The sequence below is a fragment of the Corvus hawaiiensis genome, chromosome 23 (genome assembly GCF_020740725.1).
Source record: "Corvus hawaiiensis isolate bCorHaw1 chromosome 23, bCorHaw1.pri.cur, whole genome shotgun sequence".
Lineage (NCBI taxonomy): Eukaryota > Metazoa > Chordata > Aves > Passeriformes > Corvidae > Corvus > Corvus hawaiiensis.
Window position 1 is genome coordinate 5,299,953 of NC_063235.1, and position 27,708 is coordinate 5,327,660.

Genomic DNA, 27,708 nt, shown 5'->3' on the forward strand with positions numbered 1-27,708 from the left:
CAATCACTGGGAAATACTCTCCTGATTGCCAGGAACAAAGCTTTGATAGGGAAGGGGAGAAGAATCCCTGCTCCTAATCTCCAGTGGAACTGGTAAATGGGGAAGACAAAGCTCTAATAACATTATTCTGGGCGACATCTGAGGTAAATAATCCGGGTCTATTAATCCCTGCAGCAGTCAGGGCTCTGGCTGGTGGAGGCAGCCAAGGATGAGCAATAATATAATGTAATATTATCTGTGCTCAGGGGTGTTGGAGCAGAATCCCAAATCCATGGAAGAAGTGGCTGCAGCAGCTCAGGGAGTCACTCAGCAGGGATCCAAAGGCCTGGGGACAGTCAGGGGTTCAAGGACGTTTCCAGAACCTTGGACCCCTCACAATCTGCTGTGGGATTGTCAGGGAGGACAGAGCTGGGGAAGGTCCTGAGGGGGCTGGGGGGCTCAGCCTGGAGGAAAAGAGGGGCTCAGGGGGGACCTTGGGCCTCTCCACACTCCCTGTGAGGAGGTGCCAGTCACTTCTCCAGGGGCTAAGGAAAGGAAGTGGCCTCAAGGGCAGCTTTGGGTTTGATATTAGGAAAGATTTCCTCACTGGAAGGGTTGTTCAGCCCTGGAAGAGGCTTGGGAGTGGAGTCACCAACCCTGGAAGCACTGGAAAAAGTGTGGATGTGGCATTGAGGACTGGGTTCGGTGGTGACCATGGTGGGGGTGGGCTGAGGGGTGGAACTGGGGACCTTGGAGACCTTTTCCAGCCCAAACGAGGCTGGGATTCTGTGCAGCTCCGAGGCCGTGTCCTTGCACTCTGCTCCTCCCCGTTCCAGGGGAAGGGAGATTTCAGCCAGTCATGGCTGGGGCTGACCACGGGGATCCCAGAAGGGTTTGGGTGGGAAGGGACCTTAAAACTGATCCCATCCCACCCCTGCCATGGTAGGGACACCTTCCCCTATCCCAGGGTGCTCCCAGTCCCGTCCAACCTGGCCTTGGACACTTCAGGGATGGGAAATCGGAGATTCCCTGGGCACAGGTTCTGCACCTCGAGTGAATCCTCCCCTGGGCAGCTCAGCCCAGCTCTGGATGTAACCCCAACCCCTCTGGAATCATTTCCATCTCTCCATGAGCAGGAATTTGAAGATCTCCTTGTCTCCTGCACATTGGTGATTTAAAAACCCTGATCCATGTTCCTGCAGCGACCCAGGGCAGTGGGGGGTTAATGCTGCTCCCTCCAAAATCTGCTGTGCTTGCCCTCCTGGAACCAGATCTGGAATGTGCAGGCAGCCCAGTGAAGCAGAATTTTAATCTCAGATCCTGTTTTTCATCTCTGATTTTAAGATCCCATGCAGGTCAGGGCTGTCTGATTCTTCACAGTTCATTAAGCAGAGAGCAGCTCGTGGTGGAGATTGACTTTTAAAAATGATGGATTTTTATTTATAGCGGAGTTCTACTCATTAATTTTAAAGGATGGAAGCATAAAAGCAGGAATGGGTTCATTTAAAAAAAAAAAAGTGACATTGGTAATTTAATTAAATTGGGGGTTTGAGTATCATTACAGAAAATGAAACATTAGTTCTGGGCTGCTTTTCCACCCGTTTGGGTTTGACAGCATTCCCTGCTCCCAGAACCTGCCTGGGCAGGGATATTTCCAGCTGGAAGCAGCTGCTGAACTTCCCAGCTCCAGGGGCTTTGTGGGAGGATGTAAATAATGGGTTTGGAGGAAGAAACAGTCTCAGGAGTTTGGATCTGCCCCTGTCACTGTGCAGGGAGGGGCTGGGGGTGGCTGGAGCCCGGGGCTGGGCTTGGGGACACGCAGGTGTGTGACCAAAGATCAGAGCCACAGCAGGAAAACCAGAATCTGGGCTTGGGGACACTCAGAGGTGAGCAGAGCTCACAGGCACAGCAGGAAAACCCCAAAAACTGGGCTTGGGGACACTCAGAGGTGAGCAGAGCTCACAGGCACAGCAGGAAAACCCCAAAAACTGGGCTTGGGGACACTCAGGGGTGAGCAGAGCTCACAGGCACAGCAGAAAACCCCAAAAACTGGGCTTGGGGACACTCAGGGGTGAGCAGAGCTCACAGGCACAGCAGAAAACCCCAAAATCTGGGCTTGGGGACACTCAGAGGTGACCAGAGCTCGCAGGCACAGCAGAAAACCCCAAAATCTGGGCTTGGGGACACTCAGGGGTGACCAGAGCTCACAGGCACAGCAGAAAACCCCAAAATCTGGGCTTGGGGACACTCAGGGGTGAGCAGAGCTCACAGGCACAGCAGAAACTCCCCAAAATCTGGGCTTGGGGACACTCAGGGGTGAGCAGAGCTCACAGGCACAGCAGAAACTCCCCAAAAACTGGGCTTTGAGATGTGCAGGTTTGTGATTAGAGCTCAGAGGGACAGCAGAAAAACCCCGAAACTGAGCTTGGGGACACTGTGTAACCAGAGCTGAGAGTCGCAGTAGAAAAGCCCCAAAACTGGGCTTGGGGACACTCAGGTGTGTGACCAGAGCTCAGAGTCACAGTATAGAAACCCCAAGAACTAGGTTTGGGACACTCTGTGTGACCAGAGCTCTCAGGGACAGCTGAAAAAACCCCAAACTGGGTTTGGGACGCTCAGGTGCAGCCAGAGCTCAGTGTCACAGCCTAAAAACCCCAAAACGTGGGCTTGGGGACACTCAGGTGTGACCACAGCTGGCTTTGGGACACTGTGTGTGACCAAAGCTCATAGGAACAGTAGAAAACCCCCTGAAAATCCCCAGACCTGGGCTTGGGGACACTCAGGTGTGACCAGAGCTGAGAGTCACAGCCTAAAAACCCCAAAACCTGATTGAAGCAGCTCAGCAGTGGATCTGAACGTGCCATTGGAACAAATCCCATTCCAGGTGGTGTTTAAGGTGGAAATGGGTTCACCACAAGCCCAGCTGGTCACTCTGGGTGCAGGGAACTGCTCCGGTGTCCTTTTGGGATTAATCCTTCATTCCCCTCCTGCCAGGGATGCAGAGACAGACCAGGAGCATCCCCCTCCCCATCCCAAAGCGCTGCCCATGGCAGGATTGGGGATTTATGTCCCGTTTCCCCAGCTGCCCCAGCCCTGGCTGGGATTTTTCCCTCTCCATGTGTGCCAGGGCATCGTTTCCCTTTTAATCTCGCCCTTTCCCTTGGCAGGGCTGCAGAGCAGAGCTCCCTCTGCTCCTACAAATTCATCTGCTCCCTTCACACCCTGACAAACTCATTTCCAGGGCTCGGCCGTCCCTGAGCTGGGAACGGGGCCCGTCCCTGCTCTCCCAGCCCTAATGAAAAGGAACCAGAAGAGGAGATGCTGCACAAGGGCCTGATTTCAATTTGATTAAGTCGTTTTTAGGCCTGCTTGTCTTTTCCCTGGGTTTTATATCGGCCTCTAAAACCCTGATTGGAGTCGATCTTTTCTGGAGTGGCTCGTGGAAAGCTGTGGGGTTTATTTAAATTCCCTGGAACTGCTGTGCACAGGCACTGCCTGAGGATTTATTGGCATTTCAGCTGCAGCTTTCCCATCTTAGATTGGAGTATCCCACATTTCCCCTGATTTTGTTGGGCTCTGTTTTGCCTTAAGTGGAGCTGGCTCCAGCTGTGTTTCAGTCTGGTTTGATGCAAAATCTGGATTAAACATTGGGAATTATAAATCTTGGTGAACTGAAACATTGCGGTTTTTTTGCCAGGCAGGCAGTTTCGCTGGGTTTGGGGTGGTTTTAAGGTGTAAAACAGCCCTGCTTGTACTGCAGGGACTGCTGAAAAAAGTCATCTCTGGCTTTAATCAAATGAAGCTGAATATGGAATGCAATCAAGTTATATCAAAGTGGGGGAGAGAGGTTTAGTAATTAGGAAGAAATTCGTCCCTGTGAGGCTGGGAAGGGGCTGGGATGGCATTCCCAGAGAAGCTGTGGGTGCCCCATCCCTGGAAGTGTCCAAGGCCAGGCTGGACGGGCCTTGGAGCAACCCGGGGCAGTGGAAGGTGGAATGGGATGATCCTTAAGTTCCTTCCTGTGGTTTAGAAATTGCTCAGACTGGTGAGAAAGGAGAGCATCTTGTTGACTCAGCAGCTTGGGGAGGGATTTTTCCTCCTTTATGTGGATATTTGATAAAAATGATATTTAAATGCTGACTCCAGGGGGCCTGACGGGTTCTGCTACAACACTGGCTAAGTTTTGAGGTTGCTCAAGTCGATTCTTCTGTTTTAAATGACGATGATTCCATTTCGGGTGAGGAATTTACCTCAGCCCTGTGCCAATTCCCTGTCCCTAACCTGCCCCCCTTTCCTTTGCAGCCCTGCCCAGCCACACGTGCGGGAACCCGGGGCGGCTGCGGAACGGGATCCAGCAAGGGACCACCTTCAGCATCGGGGACAGGGTGAGGTTCAGCTGCAACCCCGGCTTCTTCCTGGAGGGCCACGCGCTGCTCACCTGCCAGGCCAGCTCGGGCAACGGGGCCTCCTGGGATTTCCCCCTCCCCGTCTGCAGAGGTAACGAGATCCCCCTCGAAACGGGGTTTAAGGAGCTGGTTGGGGTGGGGAGGGACTTTGTGGGGCTTGGTTTAAAGGGGTTGGAGGGTAAACGTGGTGGGGTTGATGCGGTTTGGATTGGGGTTAATCCTTTTTAATGGGTTCCTCAAGGCTGCCGGGGTTTGGGGGATGAGGGGAGGGTGGAAAGGGCTTGGAGTGTTGGGAATGCTGCAGGGCTGCTTTAGCTGCAGTTTCTTGGGTTGAAGTGGGGAGAAAGACCAACTTTACAAGTGACAGGACAAGAGGGAATGGCTTTAAACTGAGAGAGAGTAGGTTTAGATTAAATATTAGGAAGAGATTCCTCCCTGTGAGAGGGGGGAGGGGCTGGGATGGATTTCCTGGAGAAGCTGGGGCTGCTCCTGGATCCCTGCAAGTGTCCCAAGGCCAGGCTGGAGCAACCTGGCACAGTGGAAGGCATCCCTGCCCGTGGAATGGGGTGAAATGAGATGATCCTTGAGTTCCTTCCCAACCCAAACCATTCCATGATCCCATGATTATCCAGAGGATCCCCTGCCCATGGCCTGCAGGATTTCCAGCTCAAACACTGCAAGATGGGACTGGATTTTCTGCTTGCCAGTGTCAGATTCCCTCTCCTGTGGCACATCCCAGGGTGACTGTGGTGCTCTGCTGTAGGAAGAGTGGATCCATGCAGGGCTGGGACGTGCCCTGGGTTGGGGATGCTGCAGGGGAGGTAAAAGCTGCCCTAGGATTGAAAACAATTCCCAACTCCCTGCCAGTTTAGGGGCAGGGAAACTTCAAATTCCTTTATCAGTACAGAGAGTGCCTTGCTAATTCTGGTCCCACGAGGGCTGGAGAGTCTGTAAATACACAAATGTCTGTGTTGTCCTACCAGAAACATTCGCTGCTGCTCTTGAAGCCTCTGCCCCTCGATTCCTTGTGTACTTCAGCAGAGCATCTCCCATTGATTCTTTTTATTGACTCTCCCTGTGCAGTCAATCAGCACCTCTGAGCTGGGCCGTGAAGCTGGAGCTTAAAGTGAGCAAAAATTGTTTGCTTGGGATGTTTTTAATGCTCCCTCAGATATGTTACACGGTGAAGGATGCCTGTTGTACCTCTCAGCGGCGGTTTTTTGGGGCACTTTGCTGCTGTTTCGGGGCCAGGAGCATTTAGGGGGTGTGAGGAGGGGCTCAGAGTGACTTGAGAGAGGGCTGCTTATCACTGGTGTTTTTTAAAGATCAGTTATGGTGCTTTTCTCTGCTTATCCTTCAAATTAGGACTGGCTTTGTCACTTTTATAATACTTCCGGTTTTTTAATTTTATTTTTTGAGTTTCACTGGAGGTGAAAATACTCAGAGAATCGAGGGCTGAAGGATCATTGATTCCAGCTCCTGGCCCTGCACAAACATCCCAAATCCCCCCTTGAGAGTGTTGTCCAAAGCTCTGGCACCTTTGGGAATGTGCCCATTCCCTGGGGAGCCTGGTCAGTGCTCCAGCACCCTCTGGGGAAAGAACCTTTCCCCAAATTCATCCCAGTATTCCCTCAGGAGGAGCTGCAGCCTCTCTGAGCTCTGCCCTCAGTCTCTTCTGCTCCAGCTGAACACCCCAAGTGCCCTCAGCTGCCCCTGCTGCCCCTTCACCATTCATGTGCCTCCTCTGGACACTCTAAAAGCTGAAATTCCCTGAAATTCCACCTTGAGAACGGGCAAAGCAGCACCTTGTCAGGAGAAACAGGAATTCCCTGCATGGATGGAGCAGTTCCTGTGCCCTGACAGCATTTCCCTGCTGGCACCTGAGGGAGGCAGAGGCCTCTCCTTGCCCAGCTCCGTTCAGCGTTTGTGGAGGACACCCCAGGGAGGGAGGGAGGGATCAATGCCCATCCCAGCTGCTGCTGGAGCCGAGGGTTGGCATCATTTCCACTTCTGAGATCCCCTCTCCTGCTGGAGTAAAAGCCCAGTTCTGCATTTCCATCCTGAACTGCCAAACCCTCTGCTTTCAACGCTGCCCTTCCAGTCTGGAGTCCAGCACAGGGGCTGGAGGCTCCTGAGCTGCTCCAGGAAGGAGGAAAATCCAGGGAGTGGCTCCGAGGGCAGCACAAAATGTGCTTTTCAGCTGCTCTGGTGGACTGTGCCTGCAGCTTCCTGAAGGCAGCCGCTTCTTTTTTGATGGATTTGGTCCTGATCCTTCAAGACTTCTCCTTGGAAGTTGCATTTGAAGTGTTCTTTGGAAGGCAGGGAGCAGAAACATTCCCCTGGAACACTCAAATCTTGTTCCAGGAGAGCAGAAAGCAGCAAAGCCAGGCTGTGGGAGGTGGGTTTGAAGCCCTGCTGTGCTTCCAGCAGCATCAGTGGGCTCCCAGGAGCGTCCCAGTCGTGCTTGGCTGACAAACTGGGGACACACGTTTCACCTGGAGCAAGGGGCAGAAGGATTTGCATCCTATCAAACAGGTTTTCCCCTTCTTCTGCAGGGAAGAGGATGATTCCAAAGCTCTTGCCTGAAGGAGGATAAATATATTTAATCCATTTAGCTTTCCCTGAGAGCAACGAGATCTTTGTGGCCCGTGTGGATTGCGGTGAATCCTGTTAAAATTGGCTTGTTGGCCATGGTCACTGGGAAGTTTTTAAATGTCTTTGTAGGTGTTACTTCATTTTCTAATGGAAGTTGGAGATGGGATCCTGATAAATTGGGAAGAAAAGTTCTCTCAGGCTGAGCAGGTTAAAACCTGGGGAGCTTTCTTGGGAGCAGACCTGTCCCGTGTCTCTTTAAAGGACAGTGTTTGGCTGGAGATCTTCCCTTCCCTCTCCCCTCCTCTCCAGGATAACAGAGAGGAGTTGGAGGATTCCACCCCTGATCCAGGGTTTCCTTGTGCTTTTTCCTGCCTGCTTTTCCCCTGCTCTGTGACATTCTTGTCCCTGGATTGGCAGCTTTGCCTCTGCTCTGCTCTTGATGCATTGAAAGAATCGACGAGAAATTCATGGTGGGAAAGAGGAGGAATCCAAGGGTGTTTGGGAGGGTTTGCTGGGACAGGAGGATATTGGAATGCTGGGCTCGCCTTCATCATTCCTCCTGCACAGGAATTGTCTGCATTCCCCACTCAGGGTAATTCTCTGGAATCACAAACCTGGGAACGACAAAGTTTTCTTGTAAAGGACGAGCGCAAACCCAGCGGGAAGGGAAAGGAGCAGAGAATTCCAGCAGGATCAGGAGTGGCTCAGTGGGATGTGTGTGCAGAGTTGCACCTCACCAGCAGTTTGGGAAGCACAGCTGGATCAGGATGGATCCTTTCAGCCAGGATCCATCAGTTCAGGCTCCGTGTGCTGGGTTTGGTCCCTGCCGGCCTGGCAGGGGGGCTGGGAGTGCTGGGATCTCCCCAGGGATGCCACCTGCGCTGGTGTGGAGCAGAACAGCACCTGGGACAGAGGTTTGGCTGTGGAATTTGGGAGTTTGCCTCTGGAACTGGAAGTCCTGACTAGCTGTGAAGCCTGGACTAAGCTGAGGTTTATCCCATCCCTAGAAAAATCCTATCCTATGTCAGAAATCCCTGGAGCGCTCTCCTCGTTGCATCCCGTGTGTTTTACACGCTTCCTGCCCAATTCTTCTGCTCTCAGGAGTGAAGTGAGGCCAAGTTCTGAGCCTAAACGGGGCTTAGGCTGAGCCCCACAAGCTGAGCTGTATTTTTATCCTGGCAGTTGGAATGCTGGGGGCAGAATTCCCAGCAGGCTCGGGGTGCTGCCTCCTGTGAGCAGCCCTCGCCTGTGCCAGTGAGCCTCCAACCACGCAAAGCCTTTGGAGCACTGGAAAACGATGCCAAAACATCCCAATCTGTTGGGAAAACACGCAGGGAGAAGTCTTTTCCTGGATTTTTTTGTGACTTGAAGCAGAACTGGTGGGTTTATGGTTCTGGTGGGCGGCGGAGTCAAAACTCAGCAAAGCCAGAGGAAAAGTTGGGAACGTTTGTGGAGCTCCATTTTGGGCATATCAGATCTGCAGCATCTCATTAAAAGTGCTCTGCCTTACCACAACTCCAGCAGCTGCAGAGGCTGGGCTGTGCCCAGAATAATTGGAGGGCTGCTCAGGAAGGTTTTGGAAGATTGTAGGATGTGTTTGAGCAATAACAGCCTCTCCAAGCAGAGGGAGTGTGTGTTTAGAGGGGGATGGGAAGGGAATGTGTTCCCCACGAAGTACCTTGTGCAGTGAAAGAATTGTCAAGGAATTGAAACTAAGAACTGCCCTCTTAATAATGAATATAATGGTAATAAAAAAGCCAAACCACGGTGCCCTTGGCTGGCTCCTCAGCTCCTGTGAGTGTGCATAAAAGCAGAGGAGTCCCTTGTTTAAGAATTCTAATGTAGCACTGAATCAAAATTCTTCAGCCTGTTCTCCACCCCCTCCTGTTCCTTCCAGTCTCAGGGGGTGGTTTGGAGTTTTCCATGGACCTTTGGAGGTCCCATTGGTTGTCTCGTGCAAGATACATCCAAATTTGAAGGAAATTTTGGCGCCTAAGTGAGAGATCTTCCAGCCTGAATTTATTTGGGATTTGAACACAAATCCTCAGTGTCTGGGAGTAACTTTAATTCACTTTAGTGCAGCAGATAGGATCATGGAATGGTCTGGGTTGGGAGGGAGCTTAAGGATCATCTCATCCCATGGGCAGGGACATCTTCCACTATCCCAGGTTGCTCCAAGGATCCTCCAGCCTGGCCTGGGACACTTGCAGGGATGGGGCAGCCACAGCTTCCCTGGGAAACAAGTGACTGTGACAGGGAGCAGAGCACTGAGCCGGGATGTTGGTGGCCTTTTCCAGCCCTCATTTGGGCTGCTGGAATGGCCCAGGAATTTCCATGGCTGCTTTTAAATGGTATTTTTTGCTCTTGCTGTGAGCTCTGTGATTCCCAGTGTGTGCCAGCCCTGGCTGGGCACAGAATGCCAGCGCGGTGCGCCTTGGAAGTGACCTTAAAGATACCTCATCCCATGGGCAGGGACACCTCCCACTACCCCAGGCTGCTCCAAACCCCGTCCAGCCTGGCCTCGGGCACTTCCAGGGCTGGGGGAAGCGCTGGCAAAGGGCCTGATCTGTGCTGGGAGGTGCCAGCTCGGTGCCAGCGGTGCCCGGTGGCGTTTCCATCCGTCCCGGGAGCGTGTCCCTCCAGATGGCCGTGGGGGAGGGAGGCTGGCACACACCTGGCTCAGGCTTTGTGTTCCAGGTTTCATTAGTCAGAGGTGCGAGGTGCAGCTCTGCTCTGGAGCTGCTGCTGGCGCAGGGCACTGACTCTGCCAAGGGCTGGGGGCTGAGGATGCTCCGGAGCAGCCCCGTGGAGGGGTCCTGCCCTTGCCATCCGTGCCCTGCTGTGCCCAGCACATGTTCCCAGCTGGGGAGAGTCTCAGGAAGGGCTGTTTGAAAGGATGGTTTGTGGTGGAAGGAAGAGTTTGTCATGTAAAGCCCCGAGCGCCTCGACTGGAGCATCTGGAATGCTGCTCCAGCGCTCCTGGTGAAGTTCCCAGGCCTTGCTCAGCCACATTCCCAATAAAAGCTGGGAGCTGCCCCCCGAGCAGGAATTCATTCCTGCTTTCCTCCACCTCCCTGCCATTCCTTTTAGATCCTCCTTTTATTGCTCTGCCAGCTCCTGCTCAGGAAATCCAGGGAAGCACCTGTGGGAAGCAGGAGATGCAGCCCAGGAACTGTGGCTGCTGGGTTGCTGAACGAGGGGTTAAGTTTCCAGCACTCTGATTTTGGCAGCCACAATCATTTCCTTAAGAAATCTCAGCCAGCACAGACATGTGAGGCGGGAGTGTGGGATGCTTCACTCCCTTTTCCATCAGGTTTCTGTTAAATGTGGTGTTTTTACTCCTGAGTCCCGTTGTTCCAATCCTTGGGAATGTTTCTGTGGCTCAGGAAGGTGCTGGGATCTGTGTGAGCTGGGAATCAACCTTTCCTTGCTGTGATGGGAGAGTGTTCACATGTCTGAACCCCCTCTCAGCCACTGATTTCCTGGGATTTTCCTCCCCCTTCCTGGGCATGGATGGGAGGAAAGTTCCGGGAAAAACCTCAGAGGATCCTAATCAGGAAGAGGGGACATCAGCAGGAATTTCCTCATGGAAAGGGTGGTCAGGCATTGGGATGGTGGAGTCACATCCCTGGAGGTGTCCAGGGAAGGCCTGGACGTGGCACTCAGTGCTCTGGGCTGGGGACAAGGTGGGGATCTGGGATGGACTTGGTGATCTTGGAGGGCTTTTCCAGCCTCACTCCTCCTGGGGTTCTGTGATGGAACAGGAAACTTGGGCAAGAACAAGTGAGGAAATCGTGTCTGACAGGGAGCTGTGCTGGGAACGGGCTCCTCAGGAGAGGTGGGAGCAGCTCTGGTACTGGGGGTGTTTAAAATCAAGCCAGGAGCCCCTTCCTGGCTGATCCTGATGGATTTTGCATCCCTCAACATCTTCATCCTTAAGAGTGGGCAGTGAACCCCTCCTGACCAAAGCAGGGGGGTTTGGCTCTGAATTTGGGCTCCATCTCCGGGCAGTTCAGGGCTCACCCCTCGCGTTGTGTTGCAGCCGACGACGCCTGCGGAGGGACCCTGCGGGGCCAGAGCGGGATCATCTCCAGCCCCCACTTCCCCCTGGAGTATGGCAACAATGCAGACTGCACCTGGACCATCCTGGCTGAGCCTGGAGACACCATTGCCCTGGTTTTCATGGATTTTCAGCTGGAGGATGGCTACGACGTTCTGGAAGTTGCTGGGACAGAGGGATCCTCGCTCTGGTAGGTTCCCGCTGGCATTAATTCCTTGTAGGACGCTTGGGGTGGTGCTCGTGGTCTGTGTGGGCAGAGCCAAACTTCTCAGGGTGGTCAGAGTGAACAGTTTGTGCCTGGAAGACAGGAAATTCCCAGTTATTCCCAGTGGCTTCCTTCTGAAACTTGGGATTTGCTTGGTGAGCTCTGCAGTGAGCACTGGCTGCTTTAAATCCTGTTCTGTGCAGTGAGAGAGAGTCCGTGGTGTGGCTGGGGGGGAGAAGAAAGAAAGAATTAAAAACAACCCCAAACAAAATCACCTCTGAGAACTCCTCAAGCCCTGCCACGCTCAAGCCTTGGTTTTGCTGAATTTTCTGGTTATTGCTAAACCCATTGCTGGTGAGGAACTTCTGGAAATGTTTCACCAGATCCACTCGTCCCTGGGACAGGAGACAGAACTCCAACCCCCCTCTCATCCCAGGGGCTGCCTGGGAAATGCTCTCTGAAATACTGCTTTTATTTGGGATAAGGGCCAATATTTCCAGTACTGAGGAGCTGCCCCAGTGCTCTGAAGGGAGGAGAATAAGGAACTGCAGAGGGAATTTGATGTGTTCCTGATAGCAAAGGACAGGGTGAAACTGCCCTCGGCTGCACATGGTTGAAAGTCCTGGCTGGCAGCAAGTGGAAGGTCCTGGGTGTTGGTTTTAAACCCAACTTCCCTCTGCAAGGGAAGAATGAAGTGTTTGCAACAATCAGGTGTTGTGTGGGATGATCAGCAGCGAGTTAAATCGTGATGATTTGTGAGGATCCCATCGCAAATCCCATTTATTGGAGTGATTTATCCTCGCTGGCAACTCTGGGGGAACGGGACTGGAGCGTTTAGGATGTATTGATGGGAGGGAAGTTGCCATTTACCACATACCAATTGTTTACCATTCCCTGGCCCCCTTGGAAAATTAGATGTTGCTGTTTGATGAAAAAAAGCCCAGCCTGGTTTTATTAGAATTCATTAATATTTTAGGGCACTGCTGGTTTGTGCTGCAGTGAGGATCACTGAGCTGTGCTGGCTGGGAAGATGGATGGAGCTGGTTAAGAAACATTATTCAGCCTGGAGGTGTTGCCAGAGCAGAGCTGTGTCTTGTCATATCAAAAATAAAACAAAGCCTGGCAGAGGGAACCTGCTGGGGAAAAAAAAGTAAAATAAAATTAATAAACTCCTCGTAAATACAGCAGGGAAAGAACTTTAAAAATGCCAATTGTAGGGAGTGAAAGCCTGGCTTCAAGCTGGGCCTGTAGTGCGCACACAATCCTTAAAACTGAGGTTAAAGCTGGGTTTAAGGGCGCCGAGTTTTACAGGTGTCACTTTGGGGGATTGTTGGAGGGAATAAGGATGGATTCGCATCCCTGCTCCCCCTCCAGGTGTGCTGCATCCCTGACTCTCCCCTTCCTCCCAGCTCAGCCCTTGTTGGGATCCCCTGGCAGCCCCCTCAGTGAGCCCAGCACGGGCCCCAGCAGCAGGAATTCCCCCCTGGGAGAAGCTGCTCCTGCTTTTTGGGGTGCATCCCTGAATTCCACGTCCACAGGAGCCAGCCACACCCCCCAGCCCCTTCCAGGGCACCTCACTGAGCATTCCTGAAGGGAGCTTTGCAGTCCCACCAGCGGGATTGCAAAGAAGTCCTGTTTGGAATTTCATCTCTCCGAGCTGGCCCGGTAATTAAATTCAGATGAGTCAGTTCTCAATAATTTTTGCCCGTAGGGGGAAAAAAACCTGGTGCTCCTACCTCGTCTTCACCCATGCTGGTGTGATTCAGCAGGAAAACGGAGCTCAAACCCCTTTTTCCCCTTCTGCCTGTGAAAAAACTGGTTTTAATTATTGGTAGTAGGGCAGAGGGACTTGCAGCCAATTCTCTGGGAGTCTCTCGCAGCTGAATATTTCGTTTTCCGAGCATTCTGAGTGGTTTTAGTCACGGCCAGGGCTGGGCACAAATAAACAAAATTCAATTTCATCAGGAGGATAATTCCTGTGAGTTTCCAAGCTATGGAAGGGGATCTAATGATGGTATTTATGAGCCCATTAACTCAGCACTTCAAGTAACCTTGACTTGACCTGCTCTTAGAAAAACCTGCGTTACCGTTCACCCTCCCGGCTTTAAAAATGGATTTTTTTGGGGTTTTATTTATGAGCCAGCTTGCTTTAAGTGCCTTCACATTGATCCCACGGCCTGGAGAATCCTGAGCTGGGTTTCCTTTGCTCCCCAGCCTGTTGGATGTGAATCCTGCAGGAAGAATTCCAAGGGAAAGGGCACTGCAGGGCTGTGCCAGGCAGAGCAGCAGGGGCGGAGGAGCTGTTTGAGGCAGATTAATAAAATCACACATTTACAGCTCTCTCAGCTGCTCCCACGGCTCTGTCGGGGGACCTTGGGCCCAGATTGCCTTGACAGGTGAGGAATAAAATCCTGCTGAGCAGGGAGCAGGAGGGGGAGGGAGCAGGCTGGGATGAGCCTGGCGGAGCGGGAAGGGCGAGCTGGGGTCTCCAGGCTGGGAGGTGAGATGGGAAGCACGGCAGGAGCTGCCCTGTTCTCCTTTGGCCCATCCAGGTGTCATCCTGCCCTGTGCTCAGGGTGTGGAATGCACCTGCTCCAGGGGGAACAAGATGATCTTTGGGGTCCCTTCCAACCCTGACCACTCTGGGATTCTGGCATTCTCTGGTATCCTCACCCCCAGACTTCTTCGTGTCTCCCTTGGGGTTCTCTTCGCTTTGCTTTGTCCCTGAGAGATCTGGCAGGATTAATGCAATTCCTCCCTCTAAACCCAGGGAAAAGAGGGAAAATCCCGCAGAGCAGCTCGAGTCCTTCCAGGGCCTGATGGTGTGCTTTGTGTCAGGATCTGCTGGAGCTGGGAGTTCCCGGTGCTGAGGCTGTCGGGAATTGCTGCTGATGGTCCCTGGCTTGTGGCACCTGCTCAGAGCCTCACACCCCAAAACCTGTCAGGCTGAGCACCCAAACACCCCAAAATGGGTCTGATGTGTGCAGCCCCCAGGCTGGCCCTGGGGGCCCTGCTGGCAGAGGTGTCCCAGCCTCGTGTGCCCTTCCAAGGCTCCCCAGCCTGGGGAGGTTGGGCCTCATCCCAAATCCTGGCCTGGGCTCCTGCTGCTCCTGTGGGAGTGCTCAGAGGAGCTCTGGGGTGGCTGAGGGGACAGCGTGGGACAGCAGGAACTGGGCTCCTGCAGCTCAGCACTGGTGGCTGCACTCCTGTCACACCTGTACCCGTGTCCCACCTGTACCCTGTCCCACCTGTACCCTGTCACACCTGTACCCATTTCACACCTGTACCCATGTCACACCTGTACCCATGTCACACCTGTACCCGTGTCACACCTGTACCCATGTCACACCTGTACCCTGTCATACCTGTACCATGTCATACCTGTACCCCTGTCACACCTGTATCCTGTCACACCTGTACCCATGTCACACCTGTACCCGTGTCACACCTGTACCCATGTCACACCTGTACCCTGTCATACCTGTACCCGTGTCACACCTGTACCCGTGTCACACCTGTACCCTGTCACACCTGTACCCGTGTCACACCTGTACCCGTGTCACACCTGTACCCTGTCATATCTGTACCCATTTCACACCTGTACCCTGTCATACCTGTACCATGTCATACCTGTACCCTGTCATACCTGTACCCATTTCACACCTGTACCATGTCACACCTGTACCCCTGTCACACCTGTACCATGTCATACCTGTACCCCTGTCATACCTGTACCCTGTCACACCTGTACCCATGTCACACCTGTACCCCTGTCACACCTGTACCCTGTCATACCTGTACCCTGTCACACCTGTACCCATGTCACACCTGTACCCGTGTCACACCTGTATCCTGTCACACCTGTACCCTGTCACACCTGTACCCTGTCACACCTGTACTCTGTCCCACCTGTACCCGTGTCACACCTGTACCCTGTCACACCTGTACCCTGTCACACCTGTACTCTGTCCCACCTGTACCCTGTCACACCTGTACCCATTTCACACCTGTACCCTGTCACACCTGTACCCTGTCATACCTGTACCCCTGTCACACCTGTACCCTGTCATACCTGTACCCCTGTCACACCTGTACCCGTGTCACACCTGTACCCTGTCACACCTGTACCCTGTCACACCTGTACCCATTTCACACCTGTACCCTGTCATACCTGTACCCTGTCACACCTGTACCCTGTCACACCTGTACCCTGTCCCACCTGTACCCATTTCACACCTGTACCCTGTCACACCTGTACCCATGTCACACCTGTACCCCTGTCACACCTGTACCCTGTCATACCTGTACCCTGTCACACCTGTACCCTGTCACACCTGTACCCTGTCCCACCTGTACCCATTTCACACCTGTACCCTGTCACACCTGTACCCTGTCCCACCTGTACCATGTCACACCTGTACCCTGTCATACCTGTACCCTGTCCCACCTGTACCCTGTCCCACCTGTACCCTGTCATACCTGTACCCGTGTCACACCTGTATCCTGTCACACCTGTACCCTGTCATACCTGTACCCTGTCCCACCTGTACCCTGTCATACCTGTACCCTGTCCCACCTGTACCCTGTCCCACCTGTACCCTGTCACACCTGTACCCTGTCACACCTGTATCCTGTCACACCTGTACCCGTGTCACACCTGTACCCTGTCATACCTGTACCCTGTCCCACCTGTACCCTGTCACACCTGTACCCTGTCACACCTGTACCCGTGTCACACCTGTACCCTGTCACACCTGTACCCTGTCACACCTGTACCCTGTCATACCTGTACCCCTGTCACACCTGTACCCTGTCATACCTGTACCCTGTCCCACCTGTACCCTGTCACACCTGTACCCTGTCATACCTGTACCCTGTCACACCTGTACCCTGTCATACCTGTACCCTGTCCCACCTGTACCCTGTCACACCTGTACCCTGTCATACCTGTACCCCTGTCACACCTGTACCCTGTCACACCTGTACCCTGTCACACCTGTACCATGTCATACCTGTACCCTGTCACACCTGTACCCTGTCATACCTGTACCCGTGTCATACCTGTATCTCCTGCCACCCCTCTGTCACCCCTGTACCCCTCTGTAACCCTGTGTCACACCTATACCCTCTGTCACCTGTCACCCGTGTACCTCTGTCACCCCTGTGCCCTCTGTCACTCCTGTGTCACACCTCTACTCCCTGTCACACCTCTACTCCCTGTCACACCTCTACTCCCTGTCACACCTCTGTCACCCCTGTACCTTCTGCTGCCTGTCACACCTGGACCCTTCTGTCACCCCTGTGCCACCCCTGTGCCACCCCTGTGCCACCCCTGTGTCACCCCTCCACCATCCCCGTGTCCCCTCCAGGCTCAGGGAAGGCCGGGATGTGCTGGGCAGCCCTGGCTGAGCTCTGAGCTCTCCTCGGAGTAACTCCATGGTAAAAGTTTGCTCTGCCTGGGCAGGGACAGACCCACATTACCCTGGCTGGGTTTATTGGCTGCATTTTAACAAATGAAACCACAGAAATCTGTCTGTCTGTCCCATCTGTCTGTCCTGTCCTGTCTGTCATTTGGTTGGATCTCATAGAGCTCATCTGGGATCTGGGTCTAAACTTAGGCACAGAATAAATCACCGAGCTGCTGCTGCTGCTGCCACAGGAGGTGTGGGAATGACTCATAATCCAGTTTATATCCAGGATTTGGCTGAGCCCCGGTGTCTGTGGGGATAACTCCGGGGTCCAGCGCAGCAGGGACAGGCAGGACAGGGGAAAGGTGGCACCTTGTGCAGAGCAGAGCTCCTCTGGAGCAGGGAATTTCAGCGTGGTGGAAGTTCAAGAAGGCAGCCCAGGGTTTGCCACACGAAGTTTAGGTTGTGCTGTTGATGCCATGAAGATTTTTTTGCCTTTTCTTTTATACCCCTGTTATACCTTTCTACAACTCCTGTATTCTCAGTGCTCCTTGCCTACATTCTTGGACTTGTTTGTTCAGCCAGGAGACTCAACATTTTAGAAGCTTCGTAGCCAGGGATCAGTGTGCCCCAGAGCCCAAGGTGCTCTCCAGAACACATTCCGTAAACTCAGATAGAACCATCCAGGGGAAGGCTCCTTGGGGAGGGGGGCTCACTCGAGCCTCTCCTTGGGGAATCTTTGATAGATCTGCTAATTAGTAACACCTATAATGATATACCCGATCTTTGGGGACACACTCGGTGGGTGCATCTCGATGCATATGACCTGGACGTGTGCACCTAAGGATCCTTAAAATAAATCCCAAGGTAAAATCCCTTTTCCCCTTCTAACCGTGTTTGACTCTTAATTTAAGGCCAAGAAAAGGCATCACTGTGGGGTTGAACCAGGAGGGAGTGACAGGAAGGTGCTGCCACCACCTTTTCCCCCAGAACGAGAGCTGGCAATTCCAGGGCTGTTTGTTCCACCAGTGGAACCCTCTGGAAACCCCAGCTCCTGCTGAATGAATCGGTTCCATGGGATAAAACCCCCGAGTCCCTTGCTGGCCTGACTCTGACAGAGGCTGCCTGGGCTGTTCTGGGGTTTCAGGAGATGTTTCTGGTTCTCAGATGGGAAGTTTACTTTTAGGAGGAAGATGGTTTCTTTAATAACGAGGCTTTCCAGCTCTTTTATATCCCTGTTGTGTTTTGTGTGGGTGGGAGGGACTGGGATTTTCGCTGGGAATTGTGCTGCTGTTGCTGCTTTATCCTGGTGTCGTGGGCTTCAGATCACAGAACGCTGCGAGCCTTTTTGGGTTTATTTTGGGAGAGTTGCATCAGCTGTCACATTGCCCCAAGTGCCTCCCACTCCTTGAGCTTTCCCTTGTCATTCCCCCCTGGGAACCAGTTTCTCCTCCTTGATTCTCTGCTGATAATCCCGTGCTCAGGGAATGCGGTGGGAGAAGCAGGGCTGCAAGTGAGGAACGGCCGAATCCACGGAGTTTATTCCTGGCTGAGTTCAGTTCCTCCCCCTCAGTGCCTCGTCTTCATTTTGCCTCTCCAGCCTTGGCGCTGCATTTTCCTCCCTTGCACAAAAGCTTCTCTACTCTATTTTTTCATTTAATTGGTGCAGAATTCCTTTTGGCTTTGTCCTGCGATTCCCTGGAAAAGGAACCTGCCCCAGCACGTGCATGGGAATTATTTTGCACATTTCCAGCACAGCTGTGCCAGATGTGAGGGCATCACGGGCCCCTCACTGTGCTCCAGATGTTGGGCATCTCCCATGCACCAGGTGAGCCTGGGAGAACCAAGGACCTTGGAATTCCAGGTTCCTCTGGTTGATTTTATTTTCCTTTCTGGAGCTGAGCTGGGAAACCTCTTGGAGCCATCAGCCCTTTCTGGAGGGACATTTCTGAAATTCTCTCATTTCCTGAGACCCCTTGGGGCCATCAGCCCTTTCTGCAGGAGCTCTCCTGATGTTCTCTCTAGTTTTCCTGTTCCTGAGACCCTCTGGAGCCACGAGGGGCATTTCTGAACTACTCTCTTGTTTTCCTGTTCCTGAAAGCCCTTGGGGCCATCAGCCCTTCCTGGAGCAGCATTCCTGAAATTCTCTCATTCCCACTTTCTGTCCTTTCCCTGTCCCTGCAGAGAGCTGAGTTTGGGGAAGGTTTTTGAAGGCATCATCAGCATTTCGGCAGCTCCTCTCAACTCCCTTTTCTCATCACCACGTGCAGCTGACCCTCCCCTCCCCACCACCTGAATCAGTCTCAGAAGTGGCTCCCAATAGTCATTAAAGCTCTGGGATGCTCCAGGATCCCCTCTGGATGCCGCTCATCCCGTCCCTCTGGCCAGCCCCACTCTGTTCCCGTGCCTTGTGCTCTCAGAGCTGCGCGTTCAGGGGTCACAGCTTCACGTGGTGGTGCCTGGTGAGAAACTCCTCAGTGTGGGCTCCTAATGAACCAACCCCTTTTCTTCATATCAAAGCAGCTTCTGATCCTGCCGTGGCGGCCCCGCAGCTTTCAGCTCCCAGTTTTCATCTCGGAGCTGCCTGTGAAGTCCATGGAAAGGCTCTGGCTCCGGAGGGTCTGTGAGCCAGGATTGTGTGGTTTGGAATCTGCTTTTGGGGCTGCCCCTGCTGCTGCTCCCTGTGCAGCTTCCTGGGATAACCCTGCAGGATCCTGCAGACTTTTCCCAGCACCCCAGCGTGGGTGGGAGCCGAGGAGGGTCCCTCTCTGTCCCCGCTGTGCCTCCCCAGCAGCTGCTGTTCCTCGCAGGGATTCTGAAAAGCAGATTGCTTCCAGTGATTCTCATCTCACACTTGCCACTCTCGGGCGGAATTTGTCCCGGCTGTAATTACTTTTATTTGCAAGCTGACAAGAATTATCCTGCCCTGGGCGTGCACGAGGCTGGAGCTGGGAAGGGTTTTGTGTGTCTTGAAAGAGCTTCTTTCATCACCAGTTAAAACCCAGAAAAATGGGGAAGTTTCCTTTCCCTCTGCAGTGATTTGAGCTTCCCCATTGCAGGAACTCCTGGATCCTTTATCTGGAATATTCAGATGTTTTTCTTTTTCCATAGGACTGGGAAACGTGGATGAAGTGGCTTTTGAAATCCCTATTTAAATGTCAGTTACATCTTCTTTGGGGTCTGGAAAATCAACTTCCTTATTTAATTCCGTCGTTCTTCTTCCCCAAAGCGTTTATGTGCTTTTAATTGGAAACTAATCCCACAAAGGCTTCAAAGCCCTAAAACTTTGCTTTAGTAGGAAATAGTCTTCCTGCCAAATCCCCTTCTCTCTTGGAAGGTGTCTTCCCTGCGGAGAACATTCTGGAGAAGGTGGAACCAGAGCAGTTTCCAGTTCTGGGAGCAGTGGAGGTCCTGTGGTGGGGAATTTCCGGCCTTTGGAATTCCTGCCCTCCAGGCCTTCTTGAATATGGATTTTCTGTGTGGAGAGCAGGAATTTGTAGGTCAGGGAGCTGTTTCTGCCTGCTGGAGCTCTGGATTCCGGGAGGCAGAGCTGATGGCTTCCCAAGGGAATTCCAGCCATCCCTGAGCATCCTTGGTGCTGTTGGGAAGTTCAGGGATTGGGAATGCTTTGGACAGAGAAGTTCCTGCAGGGTGGTGCTGCCACAGTGTCCCAGAGCTCCCAGCAGTGCAGAAGTAACTGGGAAGTGCTGGGAGGAAGGGTAAGATGGGATGTGGAGGTGTTCCATAGTTTTTTTATATGTTCCTGGGGGAAAGGGAAGGTTTCAGCTCCTTCCCGAAGTCGTGGCTGATCCTGGAGCCAGCAGAACCCACTTTTCCCTGCCATTCTTTCTCCTGGGAAGTATCTGCTTCCCAAATCCTACCCTGGAACATGGCACGGAGAGAGAAACTCCTGGGACAGGGGACCCCTGAGCTCTCCCCATCGTGTTCCAATCAAACAGGATCAGATCCCATTCCCACTCTCCCTCCAGTTTTACTTTTCCAGGCATTCATATGATGATTCCGTTTGCTGCACAGTGGAAAACTGTTAATGAATATTCAGACTGGCAAGAAGATGCTTTTAGGCTGAACATGACCCTGATAATGGTTTAATTGCCCTTTTTATCCCAATTTGTCTTTGCTTTGTTGTTTGGTCACCTCAGGGTCAAAGATCCCCATGGAAAGGCCACTGCTGTGTGCTCCTGCATCCCAAGGGGATGAGGTGCTGGCAGGGAAAAAACATCCCTGAAGGTCATTAATTCTTAATTTCTTCCTGTGCTTGTCCTGCAAAGACATTGGAAGAGTAAAAAATCGAGGTTTTTGCAGGAACCCTCAATAGGTGTAATCTGAAGAGAGGTTTTTTGAGGCTGAGTCTGACACGCCTGGCTGGAAGCTGAGAAAAATACTGGAACCTCCTTCGGGATGTGACCCAAAAGACAGACTGTAAAGCAGTGAATAACACCCGGATTTGGCAGGGCAAGGAGGCTCGAAGTGAGAGCAGGGGATGTTTCGGGTTGTTGTAAAAAGTTGGAAATCTGGGATGCTCTTTAAAACACCTGTCACAGTGGAACACTGATTCTCCCAGCTAAAGCAAGCATTTGGACACATGTTGGTGGGAAAGATCAGTGCCTTCCCCCCGAGGTGTTCAGGAGCTGTCTCTGCTTTCCCGCCGCGTTTCCCGCGTTCAGACACCAATTCCTGTCATTTTCGGGAGGCTGCGGCGCCGTTCGCTGCGGCTGTGCCTGTGTGGGGAGGTCTCCCTTCGCGCTGGGATCCAGCTCGCTCAGGGAGCTGCGTTTTGGTGTCAGGATGTGTCTGCCAGAGCTGATAACAGTCGTGTTCTACAGCGCTCCTTATCAGCAGCTTCAAAGGGAGCAGCGCAGACACCTCGGCTGCTTTCAAAGGCCTCTCCCTGCTGGGCTTTCTCCAGGCCCCACTCTGGGATGTTTTCCTCCTATTTACAAGTTGTTCCAAGGATGGAATCGCTTCGTTTTCAGATGTCGGCTGCCTCACAAAATCTGGTTTAAATGCTCTTTGCCTGCTGGGTTTCCCTGGCTGGGTTCGCTGCTCCCCGGATCCCAGCGTGTGCCCCTTCCCTGGGCTCGCTTTCCCTCGCTCCCTGGAGGTGGGAACCACCCCTGATGGATCCATTGCGTGCTGGATTCATCCCTCTGCTGTTAAAATGATGTTTTGGGGGGGTGTCTGGGCCTCAGGGGAGGAGAATGTCAGCGTTTCGAAGAGCAGGGAAACACTGACGTGTGTTGGAGCGGTTCCTCTTGATAGGGCAGAGGAAGCAAAGTGTGGCATGGAAAAACTTCTGAAGTTTAGAATTGGAGTTGTGTTTTCAGAGCTGGTGTTTGTTACTCCTGTGGTGTTTTCAGAGCTGGGCTGTTGTGTTTGTTACTCCTGTGGTGTTTTCAGAGCTGGTATTTGTTAACCCTGGTGAGTTTTCACTGCAGTCTGTTGTATTTGTATAAATACCTGGGATCTCTGTGTCTTGACACATCTGGAGTACAAACCCATATCTATCTATTTATTATTTAGCCAAACTTCTCCGTTTTCCAGCTCTAGTCCAGGCCTGGGGGCCTCTTGGCCTTGAGTCCCTACCCTGCAGTTCATGTGGCAGAAAATGACCCCTGTTCTGTTGTTTGCTTTGCTGCTGCTGCTTTAAAAGCTAAAGGTGCCCTGGCAGGGATCAGTGGGATGATCAGGGAAGTGCAGGGTCTGTTTTCTGTTCTGGATCCGTGAGCTGTTCACGGGGGAGCTGTTGGATTCCTGAAGGGAGAGGGAATTGCCCAACAGCACTTGGGGATTGTTTAATGCAGCCTCACCCGAGCAGGGTCAGATCTGAGGGGTGAAACCCCAGCTGAGCATCCTTGGGGATGATTTGCCTTTCAAGGGCTTGCTGTTTCCTTAAGGAATTAGTCCAAAACCTGAGAATGAGCTGTCAGGCAGGAATGGGAGGGATTTCTGTGATAATCATGAATTCCACAAGCTTCAAAATCCAGTGTTTTCCTGCCTGCCCTGGGAGCTGCCACCGCTGCTGGCTCCTGGCATGGGATGGTTTTGTCTCCCAGACTGAAATCTGCTCCCATCAGCTGTTAAACACAGGCACTTAAGCCGAGGATCTGAGCTCAGATCAGGCTGCCCAAAGCCCAGATGGAGGCAGCTCCTGGGGCTGGATCCAGGGAATTGCTGAGTTTTGCTCCTTGGCACAGTTCTGTTCTATCCTGGCAGGTCGGGATCTCTTTAGCTCCTGCTGGGCCTGGCTCTGACACTCTTGGCTGTTTTTCAGCAGGGATTGGTTGATTTTTGCCTCCCAGGGACCTTTCTTGTGGCTGGATTTGGGAGTGGGGATCAGGAAAATGCCTGGGGCATCAGTAAATATTGGAGGATTAGGAATAAACAAAATGCTGTTGACAATTCATGTCCAAGGCCTGCTTTCCTGGCTGGAATTCCTACAGAATCGTGGAGTGGTTTGGGTTGGAAGGGACCTTAAAGCTCATCCAGTTCCACCCCCTGCCAAGGGCAGGGACACCTTCCACTGTCCCAGGCTGCTCCAAGCCCCATCCAGCCTGGCCTTGGGCACTGCCAGGGATCCAGGGGCAGCCACAGCTTCTCTGGGCACCCAGTGCCAGGGCCTGCCCACCCTCCCAGCCAGGAATTCCTTCCCAATATTCCTTCCCGAGTCCATTTCTCCATCTGTAAAAGAGCAGTGACACCTGAATCTGTAAAGTTCTGGAATACCAGGAGGGTTTGGGTTGGAAGGGAGCTCCAAGCCCATCCATTCCCATCCCATCCAACCCTTCTACTGTCCCAGGGTGCTCCAAGCCCTATCCAGCCTGGCCTGGGACACTTCCAGGGATGGAACATCCACAGCTTCTCTGGGAAATCCAATAAACTGTTATAAAACCTGAAAACTCCATCAGCCCTTTCCATGCTTTTAAAGCAGTTCTGTTCCTTTGATAATTCCCAGTTGGAGCACAGGGGGAATTCCCATCTCTTCCTGCTCTCCTTTATGCTTTTGTCTTTCTCCCACTCTTTCCAAATTAATTTTATAATCATCCTTTAAATGATGGAGCAGCTGAAATTAGCTCTTTTAGCTGGAATTACCTGCATTAAAGATCTCCCTTAAAAAAGAAAGGCATAAAGGTAATTAATAGCTTCAATTATTATAATGGGGCTTAGCTTGTGCTTTTCTCTTAGAAAAACCTGGTTTTGATACGTCAGCTGTTCTTAAAAGGGGAAAAAAATATCAGAAGTGCTTCAGGCTGGAAGTTGGCATGAAGGAATTTGGAAATCAGGTTGTTCCATGTGTAATGTGAGAGAATAAATTCCTCCCATTGATCCTGGAGCAGTGCCCTGTGCTCCCAACAGCCCAGTGGGAAGGGCAGTGTTCAGAGAGGATTCGGGTTTTTTTGCCCATTTTTTTGCTTTGTGTGAGTTTAAAAACCAAAGGATATTTGTTCAAAGCCACCCTGGAATTTTTGGAGCCTGGAAGTGAATCAAAGGCAAGGGGAAATGAGAAGGAGATCTTGAAAGAGGTTTCAAAGCTGCTCTGTGGTGGCTGAGGGGGAGGCTGGGATGGCAGAGCTGATTCGGGGCCGTGGGGCAGGACCCAGGTGATGGAACAGGGAGCTCCCCTCAGCCCCGGCACTCGGGGTCCTGCCCCAGGGAGGGTCCCAGGCTGGGATGGGCAGGAGGGACCTGGGGATGCCCAGGGCTCCCTGCTGCTCCTTTGGATTTGCTTCTGCTGCTGCTGGGCTGGTGGGTGCTGTGCCCAGCTGGGTGCTGTGCCCAGGTGGATCCCGTATCCAGGTGGGTGCTGTGCCTTGGTGGGTGCTGTGCCTAGCTGGGCGCTGTGCTCTGTGCCCAGGTGTGTTCTGTGCCTGGTGGGTGCTGTGCCCAGCTGGGTGCTGTGTTCTGTGCCCAGGTGTGTTCTGTGCCCAGCTGGGTGCTGTGCTCTGTGCCCAGGTGTGTTCTGTGCCTGGTGGGTGCTGTGCCTAGCTGGGCGCTGTGCTCTGTGCCCAGGTGTGTTCTGTGCCCAGGTGTGTTCTGTGCCTGGTGGGTGCTGTGCCCAGCTGGGTGCTGTGCCCAGCTGGGTGCTGTGCCCAGGTGGATCCCGTATCCAGGTGGGTGCTGTGCCCAGCTGGGTGCTGTGCCCAGCTGGGTGCTGTGTTCTGTGCCCAGCTGGGTGCTGTGCCCAGGTGGATCCTGTATCCAGGTGGGTGCTGTGCCTTGGTGGGTGCTCTGCCCAGCTGGGTGCTGTGCCCAGGTGGATCCCGTTTTCAGGTGGGTGCTGTACCCAGGTGTGTTCTGTGCCCAGCTGGGTGCTGTGTTCTGTACCCAGGTGTGTTCTGTGCCTGGTGGGTGCTGTGCCCAGCTGGGTGCTGTGCTCTGTGCCCAGGTGTGTTCTGTGCCCAGCTGGGTGCTGTGCTCTGTGCCCAGGTGTGTTCTGTGCCTGGTGGGTGCTGTGCCCAGCTGGGTGCTGTGCTCTGTGCCCAGGTGTGTTCTGTGCCCAGCTGGGTGCTGTGCTCTGTGCCTGGTGGGTGCTGTGCCCAGCTGGGTGCTGTGTTCTGTGCCCAGGTGTGTTCTGTGCCCAGCTGGGTGCTGTGCTCTGTGCCCAGGTGTGTTCTGTGCCTGGTGGGTGCTGTGCCCAGCTGGGTGCTGTGCTCTGTGCCCGGGTGGGTGCTGTGCTCTGTGCCCAGCTGGGTGCTGTGTTCTGCACCCAGGTGTGCTCTGTGCCCAGCTGGGTGCCCACACCTGCTGTTGGTGCTGCCAGTTTTGCTGTCCCAGTGCAAACTGGGACGTTCCCAGTGAAATCTCCCTGGCTTTGCCTTTTCCTGGTTGCGAGCAGTGCCAGAAGTGCCTGGATCCCTGTTCCAGCTCAGCCCCGGGATTTGGGGAGCCCCCCTGATTCCTTGGGGTGAGCTGTGCTTGGGAAGCAGCTCCTGATTCCAGGGAATCGCCCTGGACTGGGCAGCTCTCTCTGGTTGATGTGCACAGGCCGAGGGAAGCTCAGGAAAAATCTGCTGCTCTTTTTAAACTCGGCTACTTCACCCTCTGATTTGAGCCTCATCTCCAGCTTAAGAGAGGAAAAGCTCCTGAGTCTGATGGCTGCACTTGATCATCCTAAAAGTCTTTTCCAACCTTGCCAATTCCATGATCTGCGTTGCCACATTCCCTCAGAAAACCCTTTTGAAAGCAGAAATTGAAGCAGGAGGGGCTGTGCTCAGCATCTGCCCCCCCAGAAACTCAAAGCAGAACAATCTCAGTGATTGGCATTCAGAACATTCTGTCATTGATTATTTTTTCTCTCCGGCTTTTAAGGAACTATAGATTTTTCAGCCTGAAATTAATATATCGGAATTTCTGTGGGCAGAATAAAACCCTCATTAAATTTTGTAACGTATCAAACAGCTTGCAATTAAAATTCATTTTGAGGCAAGTTAGCAGAAGTTTTGTTAATGTTTAGCATCTTTATGGGTGTCATTCTTTGGAAATTTGGACTAATTGAGTCCAAAGGGACAAACTCTCAGATCCTGCATTTGCTGTGCATGCCAGGCCTTGCTTCGCTTTTGGCATTTTTCCCCTTCCTTTATGCAAGTCCTGATTTTAGCAAGTTGCCAGGAAAGTAACTTATTTTGGTTTTTTTCTGCCAAATTGCCGAGAATCCATCTTCCTAAATCTCGGGAAGACTGCAGCAAATCTTTGGGAAAGACAAGCAAGGCTCCACTGACTCCAAGGTGTTCGTTGCTGTGAAATATGGGAGATTCCAAATCGGGTTTTTTAGGTTTTCCTTCTAAAAATGTCATTCAGAACAAGCTGCTCTGGGCATGTAAAAGCCTTGGCTGGGCTCGTGGTTGTATCCTGAAGTTGGGAGGTTTCCTTGACTGGAGGATAAACCAGCCTGAAACATTTGGAATGTGAATTTTCGTGTTTCTTACCCCCCTTAAATATTTCCCCTGCGATCCCAAAGCAGTTCACAGGGAGCAGTAAAAGCAGTGGGAATTATTTCCCTGTGGAATCCGAGACCAGAACCTGACCTGGCAGAGCTCTAAAATTCCCCTGGATGAGGAGAGGTCAGAGTTTGCAGAGTTGGTGCTTTGAAGACTCTTCCCAGCAAAGCCGGATTGAATTTATCCCAAATTTATCCAATCCAGGGAAAAAAATCTGGAGCGGGCCTGTACTCCTCAAACACCATCAGCAACATCCTGCTTGGAATTTGCTCTTAAGGGCACTTCATTGATTGAAGGGGGAGAGAGTTCATCTGAACTGTGGATAATTCTGGGAATTTCCTGCTGGATTTGGCTGCTCTGAGGCTGCTCCAGGCGTTGATTTCAAGGCAGCAGCACAAATAAAGCTGTCACTGCACAGGGCTGGAGCTGAGGGGTCTCTGAGCAGTGGGGTCCTGCACAGGAGGGGCTCAGATCCTCCCAGAACACGGGGAATTGCAGAGAATTCCAGGAGGTCCTGCACAGGAGGGGCTCAGATCCTCCCAGAACACGTGGAATTGCAGAGAATTCCAGGAGGTCCTGCACAGGAGGTGCTCAGATCCTCCCAGAACACGTGGAATTCCAGAGAATTCCAGGAGGTCCTGCACAGGAGGGGCTCAGATCCTCCCAGAACATGTGGAATTCCAGAGAATTCCAGGAGGTCCTGCACAGGAGGGGCTCAGATCCTCTAGAACACATGGAATTCCAGAGAATTCCAGGAGGTCCTGCACAGGAGGTGCTCAGATCCTCTAGAACATGTGGAATTGCAGAGAATTCCAGGAGGTCCTGCACAGGAGGTGCTCAGATCCTCTAGCACACCTGGAATTCCAGAGAATTCCAGGAGATCCTGCACAGGAGGGGCTCAGATCCTCCCAGAACACGGGGAATTGCAGAGAATTCCAGGAGGTCCTGCACAGGAGGGGCTCAGATCCTCCCAGAACACGGGGAATTGCAGAGAATTCCAGGAGGTCCTGCACAGGAGGTGCTCAGATCCTCCCAGAACACGGGGAATTGCAGAGAATTCCAGGAGGTCCTGCACAGGAGGTGCTCAGATCCTCCCAGA

General features: G+C 52.8%; 1 protein-coding gene across 1 annotated transcript in view; it reads left to right on the forward strand.

The window, feature by feature from the left end:
- Positions 1–27,708, forward strand: part of CSMD2 (CUB and Sushi multiple domains 2) — a 350,279-nt gene that overhangs the window by 108,237 nt on the left and 214,334 nt on the right. The window contains 2 exon segments of the mRNA XM_048326964.1: positions 4,282–4,476; positions 11,023–11,230. Of these exon segments, the coding sequence (XP_048182921.1) occupies positions 4,282–4,476; positions 11,023–11,230 (403 nt within the window).